At 42.2% G+C, this 15615-nt stretch overlaps 1 protein-coding gene across 1 annotated transcript; it reads right to left on the bottom strand.

Annotated features, from left to right (window-relative positions):
* Nucleotides 1-1391: 1391 nt before the first annotated feature.
* LOC120028069 (sonic hedgehog protein A-like) lies at nt 1392-8551 on the bottom strand. Its single transcript, XM_038973221.1, has 3 exons — nt 8252-8551; nt 4019-4280; nt 1392-2110 (listed from the first exon to the last, which is right to left on the bottom strand). Exons 1-3 carry the CDS (start codon nt 8549-8551, stop codon nt 1416-1418), a joined length of 1257 nt encoding a protein of 418 aa, XP_038829149.1. The 3' UTR covers nt 1392-1415.
* Nucleotides 8552-15615: the final 7064 nt, after the last annotated feature.

Below are 15615 nucleotides of genomic sequence, written 5' to 3' on the forward strand. Positions count from 1 at the left end.
TCCTGTAAATGGATTTGCCGCTATACTCACAGTCTGCACGCAGTTTAAGGGCTAACAAACACGGTTCTGTTTAATCTGTCTGCAAGTTTTTCAGAAGTTATTTGCGAAAGGCTAACCTCGTTAAATGTGACATGGAGTCTCTACATTTCGCAAGCAGACATTAGGCAGTTCAAAGCAGAGGAATCCCTGCACTTTTACCTCAATATGTTAAACTTCACATTTCATTTGAGAAAAAAAATCAACGTAATTCATAGCTATATAGAACTATTCCGTGGGTTGAGTCAAAAATGCGCTTAACTCGAATTTTATAAATGCATTGGTGTCAAAATGAGATTTGCGCCAAAGTTATGCAATTGAAGCAGCATTTCGAATTCTAGATTTGAGTAGAACTAATATTCATTTCATTTTGATAGTCTTTAGGTTCTCTTATGGACCCAGAATGTCAATTTACAAGAGCTACTGGAAAAAGAAATGTAACAACTGCAGGTTTGAATATTTTCTTTATCTCATTTTGTAATAAACATATAAATAATAAACTCTAGACATTTTTGACACATCGCCCTGTTATGAAAGTTAACTGGAACGCTATTATATACTATCCAAACTGTGCATCTGCCGCATGTTATTTCTATAAAACTATTTCCCTATTACAAAATATGAAAAGAAAAATACATTTTAGTACATTTACAGGAGTTACTTTTTCATTTATTCAACGAAACGTTTTGTTCTGTACTACTTAAACTGTTACTGAATTGTCAGAATGTGCATTTAAAATTTTCTAAAAGAAAAATTGAAAAAAAGAAATACAACAAAAGCTGAGGAAATAATTATACGAGGCAGAATATCTGTCCCAATCTGACAATTTAAATGAAACGTTTCCAAAATAATACAATTCTTAATAAACAAAACAGTACAAGATTTCCAAGACTTTTCCCAACTATTTAAATTAAAATATATTCTCGTATCTTACACTATTTCAAATAACGAAATGTGATTCGGTAACGATCTGTCAAAATCAAATTTACAATTCTGTGTATAAAAATATAATTTATGGACCCCCACGAAGTTTGTTTATCCCCAAAATATATCAGTCAGTTGCACATAATATGCACAGAACATTGCAACCTGTCAATAAGTTTTCTCCTTTTTACATGGTCTTCTTTTTCTTTGTGGATTACTTGGAGATATACAAAAATAGATTCTGCACAATTTGCTGGTCACACCGTTTTGGGATCCATCCGTGTGATACCAGCCAGTTCACATGAGAATAAATTATTCAAAGAAAACTTTTAAGGCTCCATTCATTCTTTAAAAGGGACACACATGTACAAGTCACTGAAATAAATATCCCAACTTCGCTGGGGGCTTTGTATTTTTTCATTCTACTATTGTTTATTGTCTTATTTTGCTTTGCTTCAACTTGAGTTTATTGACATCCCCAGTGGGTGAAGCGCGTGGCTATCCAAGAGCCACGTTCCTAATTGATATAGAATTTTGGAGTACCAGTGCACTCCGTCCTCATGTAAGGTGGCGTTGGGCATGGAGTAGTCTTTCGGGGATAGCAACGAGGACAGCCAGTAGCTCAGTCTGACAGGTGCAAACGCCCAGTGCGCTAGATTGTGGTCTTCAATTACCGCGTAACATGACGCAAGCACCTGATCAACAACGATGGTTCCTTGAACAGTCACGGGCGCAAAGGACCCCTCGTGCTCCTCCATGTAAATCCGTCCCACGGTGACCGACTTCAGTTGGTTATGCAAATCATCAAAGACAACCACCTTTTGTCCAGGTTTGACTTCGCTCGCAAATACTGCTGTCATGCTGTGGAGATCATCCGTTGAGTTGTTGACCGCGAAGAGGAGATGTGCAGCAGTCAGGGTAATTTTCTGAGCCGGTTCTTTAGTCTCTATCACATAAAATACTCGTCTAGTTGACGAGTCCTGGTCCATGAACATGATGAAGTCGCTGTATGCGAGGTCCCCATCACTGTTGGCACCTAGCACTTTGTCGCCAACTCTGAGGTTTTTCACTGCCTTCCTGCTTCCATCTTTGAGAGTCACCGAAGCGGTGCTTGGGAAGCAGCCGCCAGATTTGGCAGCAACTGAGTTTTCTGTTGAAATAAAATATTGTATTAGTGATGGTGAATATGATTGTAAATATACAGTATATCCATATACTAGGCTATTTTATCTCCCCGTGAAAGCAGGACACGTTTTGTGTTCACCACTGTGGAACATATGCAGCCTATAGCGCATGTGCCTATAGGTCTACGAATGAACCACTCTCACATATAAGCCTATTATTGGCTATATCCACACATTTTAAAGAAAAGAGAAATTAAAATTGTGATTTTGGTCCATATCTCTCATTAAAACGAATTTTAACTCAACATCATATAGATTGCATTGTATGTTCCGGCATATAAAACATGGTGCCATATGCTTGGCATAATGTGAATGTGGAACTCCTTCACAAAAAAAACGTATTGGTTGCTTCTCATTGTGTGAGATGAGAAAACCGAAAGCCCTGGCTCCTCTAACGTTAATTAAAAACCAATAAAGAACAGACATTGTCATTCTAAATCAGCTTGTGGACAGAGCCACTCTTGGAAAAAGAACATTTACGCCTTTCCCAGCTACTCTTCCCATATTTGCTCAGGTGCAAAAACCTCGACGTGACAATTCACACACATAGCCTACTCAGAAAAAAAACAAGAGCGCTGCAAACACTATTTACCCAGTGGAGCCACTTTTCCAAGCCTCTCAAGATGTAGATTTGAATTTAAATGAGGACCCAGACTCTAAATGCTTGCAGTCGACCAACATCAATGTCCCTTCTTTTTACCACTTCTCCCCTGCTTTGTTGTCAATCTTGATGACAATAATTCGGGTCTTGGGACTGGGAGAACTCTTCACATTCCGATCTCCAGGATCACAGTCAGTAAACACACACATCCACAGAATAGAACCGTCCCGCTCTGAATTTATGCATCTAATCTTCTTTTAAGATTCCGAGGCATGAAATAAGGTGACAATTGAAAACCAGATTTGCCCCTAACGAATTCAACTTTGCTAAGTCCAAATCCCTTTGGTAAAGTCACATGACCCCTAATGACACGGACTATATGATCTCAACACGTGTGTGTTGCATTTTAAATATACGATTTTCCATTCAATTCGAAACGAATATGTGCTCCACGGGAAGAATAGGCCTACGTTGATTTCCATTAGGTTTTTAGGAAAATCAAGAGATGATTTTAACCCAAAAGAAGTGTCTAAAGTAGGCCTATTTTGGTAAAATTCATTAGGCTACACATTTTGACGGCCAACACTGACGCAAACATAGGCCTAGAATAGATTATTTCGATCGACAAAATAATACAAATCTACACATCTAAACATGCAATGTATTTAGTTAAACTCAAATGGCCTTCTCTTGACGTGCGGTGATTTTGAATTCCATAGCCTATCAGTTGAACAATGAAAATACTGTTTTCCATATATGCAATGGCATTTTATGAGTGTGGGAATATGTTTTGTGTAATAAATGGTCGTGGTTCCATCGAAGAGACAGTGTGGGGCGATATAAGATCATAAAATAGCTGATATGCATTAACAATGAACAAGCAGCAAATACCCATATAAATAAGACAACTACTATGAAATACATATATATATATATATATATTAAATATGGATATGAAAGGATAAAAGATCACGACATAACGAGTGTTAATAACGAGAATAGCGAGAGGACACATTGTGTAGAATTCTGAACTAGAAGGGGGTTGCCGAACGAGTTAGCATCAAATAAGATCATAGTTGTTTATTTCATCCCAATAATATATGTTCATTCATTATCTAGCTGGAGTAGCCTATATTGTAAAAAAAAAAAAAATGTATAATCAATATGAGGCGGGAAACGTTAGCACGTTTTCCAAGATATTGTATCTTTCCCATTCACATTCGTTTTTGATGTCAGTGATGGCTACCAACATCTTTTTGACTTGACACCCTACCTGCTTTGACAGAACAGTGGATGTGGGCCTTGGACTCGTAGTAGACCCAGTCGAACCCAGCCTCCACTGCTAGTCTGGACAGCGTGCCGTATTTGCTCTTGTCTCGATCGGAGGTCGTGATATCCACTGCCCTTCCCTCGTAGTGTAGGGACTCTTCAAAATGGTGCCCATCTTCGTCCCAGCCCTCGGTGACGCGGAGCTTCACCCCTGGCCACTGGTTCATGACAGAGATCGCCAGAGAGTTCAGCTTGTCTTTACATCTCTGGGGGAAGGAACATGGAACAGTTAGTCGTCTATGAAGATATATCACGTTCACTAATCATGCTCACCAGATGCCAATACCCTCCTGTAGGCTATATCAGGCCTGGGTAGTAAGCCTACATTAGGCTCATATTTGATATATGATATTTAAGTGTTATGTTCCAGACAGCGTATATTCATTCATTCATTCATTGGCTCTTGATCTTAAACTTCATTCACAAGCCTGAAAGGTATGTGATACTGTAGATGCATGATTGGTGGCCAAAACAATTATCCTATAGAGTTGACATTATATAGCTCGTCTTCATATCTGCACTTTGTGGACCAGAGACCAGGATTTATGATCTGAAACAAGGTACACACACCACCACCCTACTGGTTTATGGATTACATAACACAAATCACTCAAATAGTTAACATTTCACATCCCATTACATCTGGTGAAGCTGACTATTCCACACTGGAAGAGCCTCCATCTATTGGTCTAAATACTGATGCGATTGGATATATGCCTACACACAACAATGTGAAGGGTTTGTTTGAATAAGCTCGAATATTATGTGTGAAGAGTCAGAGGGCACAATGTCAGATAGAGAAGCTTGTGCTAAAAAATTAATAAGGCATTGCATTCGCTTCACTGGCCTAAAACATATAGATTTGGTCCTTGGAAAGATGCGACCGCTCAATGGCCTATTTGTACTCTCTCCCAATATGCTACAACGTGATAGACTCTGTCCAATAAAACAAAATGCTGGAATTAATTACACATTTGAAATGCATCGGAATTGGAAAAAAATATATAACTATATTGAAAGCAAGAGTCTTTAGTAAGACGTGTGTTTTATTTGAATAAATAACTGATATTGAGGATAATCTTCAGGAATAACCGAGTTATAAAACAGTTGTCTTATAATTGGAATGTTGCACTTCCTAACCTATCTAGGGACCCTTATTGGAGATGCTTGGCCTTCTCCAGGACAACTCTTCTCGACACTTAACCAATATGTCAAATAAAACATTACAAAGAGTCTTTTCACCGCAACCAGAGGGAACGTTTCATTATTCTTGTCCCGCAGGTTCTTGGGACGTGACAGGAATACTCAACTGGAGGTGTTTTGGTTTTCTTCCCTAAAGGGCTAACTAACTGTATAGAGCAAGTAAGCCCCCCCCCCCCCCCCCCCCCCCCCCACACACACACACACACACACACACATCCCTAGCATGGGCCACCACTCTCCATCCTCTTTCGTTTGTTGGTAAGGATCCCCAATGTCGCAATTAGCCTAACCTGTCTTTCCTGCAAGACGTCAAAACAAACCCACAATATACTCGCAGTTGTAGCAGGCAGTGGGTAAAAAATGCAAAGGGACCATGCCAAAAACCCTTTCCTGCACATTCTGAGTAGGACTGCCGGAGCCAAGAGCCGTGAAGCCTAAACTATTTATTAATTCATTGGGTCGTGTGCCGCAAATCCAGCCAAATTCTGTTCAACCACCGTGAAGCCCAGCAGGATCCCTCCGCTGGCGCTTTGTCCTCAGACTAAACGTTTTTCAACCAGCCTCGCCCGCAGTCTGCCTCTTAATCTTCTCACAAATGAATTGGTTAGAGGAAACACTTATCATGTACCTGTCAGTGCAAACAACCCGCTGGTCCGTCTCAATTTCGCTTCGTTTGTGGGGCTATATTCAGTTCCCATTAAGCTGTGCTCGCTACAGACGACCATGTGACGTTTTTATTCGCGACAGAAACGTCCGGGACTGCGCGCTAAAAATGTCTGTAAAGCGACGACCTCGTTAACTTTCCCCGAAACGAACTGTCTTTGTAGTTGTTAGGGGGCTGCTTGGTTAACCCGCTCACTCAAAATGAGTTGGCGCAGCCAGGGGACATCACGCTTTTATAGTCGTCATCACTTTAAATGGAGTATGATTTACATAGGGAACCACAACAGACAGACGTCTAATCTCCATTGAAATTACACTTTGTTTAAACAATTGTGAGATTGAGCTCTATTCCAGCTAGGAATCCATCCCATAGTTTACAACTTTCAGTGCACCTGTGCACCCACAGTGCGTCAGCGCCTTCCCCACGACAGCCCACTGGAGTGACCTTTACGCACAACAACCATACAATATAGAAGACGGCAAACATATTCTAGATGCTAACCATTAGCTCTTCATATTATTCAGATACTACGTTTGTAGGCTGTAACAATCTCTCTAACTCATGATGTGGTTGCAGGTGCACCTCGTCGTTAGGGGTACGCAGTGCGCCACTAAACAGCACATACTTTAAGTACTCCATACTTTATACATGTTTTGGCTGTTGAACTTTGTTTATGCGTCCTCTTCACATTGACCAAAGGTCATAAGTTCAAATGCTCACGCATAATGTAGGCTGGATGTCAGGTCGTGTTAAATGAATGGAGGGATGGGGCATATACCCACGGGGATGTTTGTCTATGAGCCTTCATTTGCCTTGCCTGGTCTATATCTATAGCAAATATGTCATATTTTAAACATTTCACCTTTCTATGAAATATAGCCTAGCACAAAGCATAAAACAGTGAGCTTATTTGGCTATTAATATGTTGTTGTTTTTGTAAATGGTTTGGCGCATTTTTTTAAAGCAGTGATAACATAATAAACCAACATACATCCTCTACTTTCAGACCAATAAAGAAGGACGGTAAATGGAGATGAAAGCGCACGGTGTGTCAAAAAGTGGAGTCTTTGGCACAATTCCCTGTTCAACCACATCTTTAACTGGCAGTGGCCGGAGGGCTATAGACAGAGTAGAATGTTATATCTCTCACTCTAGCCTCCATTTGAAGTGTGATAACGTATAGGCTATATTAGAGGAAGGGAAGGGAGCGTTTAGAGATATGTTGAGACTGCACGCAGGGCAGGGTGAATATTTAATCTAAGCTCGTGCCCATGTCGCGGTATACGGTTCAGGGAGTCTGGCGCGCGCGCCTCCATCATCACACTCCTTCAGGTTCAGTGGCATTTTAAGGTGGCCGGACTGAAGTAATAGACGTTTTTATTAAAATAGTAACACAGCATTTGCAAAATACGTGCAACAGACACCCAATATAGGCTACCAGCCGGTGGAAATCAAGTAACCCCATGGGTGAGAGACACATGCTATCCAGACTGCATTTCTGACCGATATTTTTATGGACAATGCATGCAAGATAGCCACCCAGAATCGTATAAAGAAATCACAGACAAGGATTCGACAGAGGGAAATCTGATTCACAGAAATTACAATGCTTTTTTGCCACTAATGCAGCCTTTCCAAAGCAAATGCATTACCGGAGGCGCAGTCGATGCAGCTTGCTATATCATTGCACTAATTGGCCGAGTCCCACCCATTTTTTAAGTAGTGATAGTGTTCAGAACATTCTCAAAGAAATATCAATGTCTTCATGGGCCGATAAACACTATACTGCGAAAGGGTGAATAACAGTATGCAAGAAAATGTCTGAATGCGCCAACCATGCATACATAAGGCCACTGTTTTAGTCATATGCCAGATCAGATGACTGAAATTAAAGATTTAAAACAAGATGTAATCTAAATCTTAACGGCGCAATTGCGGAATATCCAAATGCTATAGTATTGCATTGACAACCGATGTGCGTCTGCACAAGGCCTTCATACAAATATAGATATGAGAGGACCACATAAATATTTCAAATAAACTGCCACAATCATGAAGGCCGAATGTCCTACTGGTCTGCCAGTAGGCCTATGTCATGTCTCTGGTTTGATTATGAAAGCCTTACCCATGCAGGACCTAATCAAAAGTGCAATGCTCTGAGATTGAAACGGAACCTACAACAAAAAAAACAGACTTGAGACCTGTATATGTGTTTGTTTGTGGTGCGCAATCTGCATCCAATGTGAAAGGTTATGTTACACAGTGTCCTAAAACATGCGAGGCATTCAAAAGGTAGGCTATTCATTTTACCTGAGTCATGAGCCGGTCCGCACCGGTGTTCTCTTCATCCTTAAAGATAATGTCAGTATTGTAATTGGGAGTCAGTTCTTTAAATCGCTCGGAGTTCCGCGTGATCTTGCCTTCGTATCTGCCACTGGCTCCTAGGGTCTTCTCCGCGACGTTTGGGATGAACTGTTTGTACGCAAGAGGTGTCAGCTTCTTCGGATGTCTTCTCCTACCGTAGCCCCTGCCCGGTCCACAGCCCATACCAGAGGACACCAAGGACAAGCAGATCAACCCGACCAGAACGATTCTCGTCAACAGCAGCATTTCGTCCATAAAATGTAAATTACTCGGAGCCTCAGTGTGTTATCAACCAGCGGCCGCTTGTTTCTATATCTCTCCTCCCTCTCGCGCCGCTGCTTCCACAATGTCCTTGTCTCCTCCTCTAGTTCGTCTGTAGGCTACCGTGCCCCCCGATCACTACCGTGGCAGGTGCGGAAATGAACGCCTCTGCAAAATGATAACGGAACACATCGAAGGAGAGACGTTGCTGCGTGGGTAAAAAGTGAGAAAATTAACAACGGAATCTCTGCGCAGTCGAGCTACAGCCGCTTGTGCGAGCAGACCGCGTTTACTGCTATGTATTATAGCACCGATCTATGGCAGGGGAGGGACCTGATTGGTTCGCCTAGACAAACCCTTCTGATGTTATCACACAAAAGAGTTTAAAAAATCTTTAAAGATTTTTTCCACCTGAAGGGTGGGTTTAGGGGAGGGGCTGTACTCCATGGGAAAACATAAATTACACCTTTTCTCTCTCTGTTCCTAAAACGATTCCCAGTTGAGGAAAAACCCAACTCGTAGCCTATAGGCCTATGTTGTTATGTTATGTGACTTAGTGTGGGTGATTCGAATGTTGTGTCTGGAATTATTAGAAGTATTACTTACGTACATATTGACTTCCCACTCATGGGAAATAGCTTGAAAATGCGTGTGCGCTCACGGATGCCCATGGACATGCATGTCTCTGACTCTGGGAGTTTTTCACTGTGTAAGAGTCTATATTAGAGCGTCTGGGTCGATAGGCTGCATGAATAAGGCGAAAGTTGTCAAAAAGTTGTACAATTACTTAACCATATAGCCCAGTATTATTGCTTCTCATATGTATAATTTACTCAGTGCGTAACCGCGCATTTGGATATAACCTACAAACTAACTTTGGGAAAAATAATGGGTGAGTCACTGATTGGAAATTAGACGGGCCAGGGGGAAAAAAAGATAATACAGAATATAATTTAGGCTAAACTATGTCCAAATGTCCGTTGAATAAATAATTTGACTCGGGCGTGATACCCCTTATTCTAGTTTCAGTATTGTAGATCAATTTTCAGTATGAACAGAAAGTAGCAGGACAAATTGCGTTTCAGTCTGAGATTGCATCTAAAGAGTACATCCTATGGGCGCATATGATATGTCAGTGGACGTGAAAATCCTTGCGTTTATTTTCTTGCATAAAAATCCATGAAAAATATAAATGCGCATGGACACTGCCATATGCCATGGCGCACACATAGGCTATGTGGATGCATGTCACGCTTTAGAGCCACCGTCCAATTGTTCTTTTAGATACAGCGTCGCATAGAAGCAAGCCTATTTGAAATGGACAAAACTGACCAATGACGTCTAACTCAAACTCGAATTGTATGTTAATGATGCATGCGTAATGCGCGCTCTTGGTGCGCCTTTCCAAAATTCGCCAAAAGGTAATTAGTGGAAAGCCACTTCAAACCACGTGGACGCGCAAATTATAACAGTAACAAACACTTTTCTTTTACTTTGTTACACCTGTTAATACAAATGTTGAATTACATTTACATTGTTACAGCACACTTACGTTGTGTGGAAGCATAGGCCTGTAAATACAGGTTCAGATATTTAGCCTTAGATCTAGGGGAATTCCTTAGCAACAAACACTTTAAAAAAAATCCTATTTCAACCTTACTCCGAACTAGTAACATCCTATTATGGAATATAATTATGTTTAGGCCTATCTTAATAAATTCCCCAAAGTCAATGGAACCATAATCCAAAACATATGGATAAAATCAGACAGGCACAAAAAGGTGTCCTGGTTTGAATGATGTTTTGGGGGGCGGGGGGGGGGGGGATTTAGGGTGTTCTGAGGGTGTTATCCCAGGCCTCTCCTTCCTCCCGATCCTGGGCCATTGGTTATTGGAATTGGCTTGTCAAGTCTACACAAACGTGCTGCTGTCTGTTTGGGCCAGGGATCAGACCACAAAGCTTGCCCCCCAAAGTCCACTTCATTGACAGATTACGCCATGGTAACCACTGTGTTCACTGGTCCATAGCAGCAGGCGAGGTATGTGGTAATTGTCTTACTTTCTCTTGTCTTCACATGTTTGCAGGACCGCTTTCAAAGATGGTGGCTGTTTGTCTTTGGAGACATATTAATGCTCTGCTTCTGCTCCTCCATGGCCAGGCCTTTTTAGCAGGCCCCTTTGCAGATAATGATTTGTTGTCTTCCATTGGATGCTTCTGGAGATGACCAAAACTCCAGTGTTCATCGGTGTCCATTTGATGCTGTGTTGCAGACCATATCTGAGTTTCACATAGATGGTGATCTTTTTAAATGGCTTTAATCACTATTTTCTGGGTTCATCTTAATAAAAGCCTTGTCTGTGATGTATCAATGAGTGAACCACTCTGGTCTGACACAATATAAAACATTGGGAGAGGCCTTGAAGATCTTGCCAGGATACTGCCACGGTGAATGACCACTGTAAAAGGAATATTATTTTTCTGCACTGATATATGTATATTACTAGATACAGAAGCAACACAGAAAGAATCCAAGGCTTGGTTGAAGAGAAGTCGATTGGGAGGAGCTTTGTATGTAATCACAAAACCCTTTGTTAAGTAAGGAGGTGCTGATTTGGGTCGAACAAACAATGGATTACTTATCATTTGGAGATTATTCATTCAAATGTCTATAAATATAAATCATATTTTGTGTCATTACATAACATGTCCAGGGTGAACTATTGGTTCACATTGGTATTCAATATCATAGTGATAATGCAGAAATATGGATAGTTCAGATTAACCTTTATTTGCATGCTAGAATAGGCCTGTAGGTCTTGCTTGTGCTTTGCTTTGCCCATATTCACCACGGTTGTGTGGCACATGAAATGGGGGAGATCCTGCCAACCACAGGAGAGACGGGTTAGGTCTAATTAAAACCTGCTCTGGCTGACCTCCAGCACTGCCAACAATATGCCAGTGGCTCATGCCAGCTCAGTCAGGGCAGGTGAAGCTACCTACCTCTTAGTGTGCCCAGGAACATGATGAGGCCCTTGCCAAAAGATGAACAGCGTAACTGGCAGAGCGCCAGGTCAAACCGAGAGTCCCCCTCTTCAGTGAGCGAGAAAAAAAAAACGTGATTAGCTACGTATAGCTGTGCGCATGCACATCCTTGAAATGCCTCTGTGTTATTTGTTTGCAGAGTGACAGGAGAATCTCAGTCGTCTTGGCACTAGACACATTTCAGCAGCCGTCAACATGGAAGTCCTGAGTAAACACAGGGAGGACGAGCCTACAGCTGCAGAAGACGTTCCAAAACCAAGGGCAGTGTTTGGGCTGAGGTCACAGGCAGTGAACAGGAGTTCAGGTATCATTACTCTGAGATATAGACCTAGGAAAGCATTCCAGTGATGCCACCCAGGTACCTCAAAAACCACAGGGAGAGACGCATGGTGTGGTAGGGATTGGTGAGGTCAGGTGGAGCCCTCACCCTCAGACTCCACCACCACATCCACCCTGGTAGCTGACGCCGTGACGTCGCGCTTTGCACCATCGACCGTCGAACCAAAAAGGTGCATTACCTCAATCACACGAGGAGAAGAGAAAAAGGCCTCCCTGTAAATGTGTAACATGTAAAAACGGTAAGCAATGTAAATAATGCAGACTGAAGGCCATAAATAATGCAACCTGTACAGACGACTAGGAGGCTGTGCTGCTGCCTGGGCTCCGAGGGAACCAACCAGTCCACTGGAAGCACAGCTGACAACAAGAACACAGCCCGGCCCAGCATCTCTTCTCCGGCATCGACACAGCACAGAGGCCATGGCTTCCAGGATGAAGTTTCCCCTTGGTACAGATCTAGGATCAGCTTCCCCTCCCCTCCCCCAATCCTAACCTTAACCATTAGTGGGGGGGAAATGCAAAACTGACACAAGATCAGCATCTATGGGCAACGACACCCTATCCCGAGGCCATGGACAGGGGGTGATGGTGGTAGAAATGGGGGAGGCGGCGTGAGATATCTGGATGATCTGAACACTGGGGCAGAATCTCAGCAGCATAATATTTATACAGTGGTAGAGACTACCCCATTTAGAGACAGCTCTCATGAATAGTAGAACATATTCACCAGGGACAGCAGAGCAGTAGCAGCATGCCATGCTGACTGCTACCGGGAGTGACACAGCAACATTGAGAGTTGTTTGATGAAATCATTAAGGAGGGATTGAGGGCATTATAAATTGTGTAGCGCCGCAGGGCCTGTTGCATGTGATGGATAATCCACTGTGAGAAGTAATGAGAGGGATGACTCGTCAGTTCTCTCTGTGGCCATTGATCTCTCTTCCAGGTGACTACAGGCAGTGGCGATGTTAGCATGTAAATCTTGATGGGGCAAACTCCTCCGCAATTTTTTTTTAGATGCATGCCAGCAAAGCCACAACACAACACTAAACAATACATTAATTGCACTATAACGGTGACAAACGGTGCCCACAAACTGTTAGGGCCTACATAAAGCTGTCCCAACAGCAGAGCTTTCCTTTCAGCACCATGGAGTGAATCCTTACCACTGGTACACCTGGCTATCAGCGGAGCCTTGTCTGGCAGCGAAACAGTTCATTCAGCCTCGTTTACTGCCTGTTTAAAAAACATAGCTGATATGGCTGACCATATCTCCCTGGCGTATTATATCATTGATGCAGTAACATATAAGACATTTTAGGACTCACCTTGTTGTGCGCGGTGGTCCTTCGTTGGCAAATTTTGCCATCAAAGAAAAAGATTTACAATTCCGAGTTGGATGACCGTTCAAAACGTATCTTCCCAGTCTGACTTCCCAGTAGCAATGCTTGCGGTTAGCCACTGTCACCGACTCCCTCCAAACAACTCATTGTTGAATTTGCGATTTCTAACTTGTTGTGTAATGTTTATGTCCAATTGCCGCTGAGTACCGATACGTTTTATATATAATTTATCTTCATTATTTATCTTCATATGACAAGGATTAAAAAGGATTTGCCGGTAGATTGTCTACTTGATTCATGATGATGACGGCTAGCTAAGATTTCGATTGTAAGAAGTTGACATGATCAGTCCAATCAAAGCTACTGTAGATATAACGTGATTTGGCGTCATTTTATCTGTAGCCAATAACCTTGAGCCTTCTTTGAAGGGCACTTCTAATGTAACTCTATGTATATATATATATATACATTTTATTTGGTATTTTTTGGGCAAAAAATGTGGGGCTCTAAGCCCCACCTTCCCTGAATGACGGGTCACCACTGACTACAGGGACATACCTGTAGTCAAATACCCAAATACAGCACTGGCTGTTTGAGCATGTTCCCCTCACCAGTTGGAGCCGACATGCAGGATCTCAATTTGCCTCTGATCTGATTGAGTCAAAACAGGTGGATAATTTCGCCCAATACAGTGATAACCAAGCATGTTACAAAGCAGAAATAAAGACGTTGAACAGAGCTTTTGCTGGTCCTTCGTGACTGTTCTAAGTTCTCCTAAGTTCTCCTAATGAAATCCTGTTTGATGGATTAAGACTGCAGAATAATCACACACACACACACACACACACACACACACACACACACACACACACACACACACACACACACACACACACACACACACACACACACACACACACACACACACACACACACACACACACACACACACACACACACACACACACACACAGTGCCAGATAGCTCTCTGTTATGGTTTGTTAGGGAAAAGGAGGTTCCTTTATTCGACCCAATAGAAAACCATGACCAAGGACAAGGTTAAGAGTTTCAAATAGCAGGTCCAGATGCAGGGCTTGAGGGCTTTCATCCTGGCCTGAACTTCTGCTTCATTTTTTTAAACTATTTTCTACATTGTAGAATAATAGTGAAGACATCAAAACTATGAAACACATATGGAATCATGTAGTAACCAAAAAAGTGTTAAACAAATCAAAATATATTTTTTATTTGAGATTCTTCAAAGTAGCCACCCTTTGCATTGATGACAGCTTTGCACACTCTTGGCGTTCTCTCATCCAGCTTCATGAGGTAGTCACCTGGAATGCATTTCAATTAACAGGTGTGCCTTGTTAAAAGTTATTTTGTTTGAGCCAATCAGTTGTGTTGTGGAAAGGTAGGGGTGGTATAGAGAAGATAGCCCTATTTGATAAAAGACCAAGTCCATATTATGGCAAGAACAGCTCACATAAGCAAAGAGAAACGACAGTCCATCATTACTTTAAGACATGAAGGCCAGTCAATCCGGAAAATTTCAATAACTGCAGTCGCAAAAAGCATCAAGCGCTATGATTAAACTGGCTCTCATGAGGACCGCCACAGGAAAGGAAGACCCAGAGTTACCTCTGTTGCAGAGGATACGTTCATTAGAGTTAACTTCACCTTGGATTGCAGACACATCTCAACATCAACTGTTCAGAGGAGACTGTGTGAATCAGGCCTTCATGGTCAAATTGCTGCAAAGAAACCACTTCTAAAGGACACCAATAATAAGAAGAGACTTGTTTGGGCCAAGAAACACGAGCTAAGGACATTAGACCGGTGGAAATCTGTCCTTTTGTCTGATGAGTCCAAATTTTAGATTTTTGGTTCCAACCGCCGTGTCTTTGTGAGACGCAGAGTAGGTGAACAGATGATCTCGGCATGTGTGGTTCCCACCGTGAAGCATGGAGGAGGAGGTGTAATGGTGTGGGGGTGCTTTGCTGGTGACACTGACAGTGATTTATTTAGAATTCAAGGCACACTTAACCAGCTTTGCTACCCCAGCAGCTTTGCTACAGGCTGTGTAAGGGCTATTTGACCAAGAAGGAGAGTGATGGAGTGCTGCATCAGATGACCTGGCCTCCATAATCACCCGACCTCAACGCAATTGAGATGGTCTGTGATGAGTCAGACGGCAGAGTGAAGGAAAAGCAGCCAACAAGTGCTCAGCATATGTGGGAACTCCTTCAAGACTGTTGGAAAAGCATTCCTCTTGAAGCTGGTTGAGAGAATGCCAAGAGTGTGCAAAGCTGTCATTAGGGCAAA

This window comes from Salvelinus namaycush, chromosome 33, assembly GCF_016432855.1.
Source record: "Salvelinus namaycush isolate Seneca chromosome 33, SaNama_1.0, whole genome shotgun sequence".
Taxonomy (NCBI): domain Eukaryota; kingdom Metazoa; phylum Chordata; class Actinopteri; order Salmoniformes; family Salmonidae; genus Salvelinus; species Salvelinus namaycush.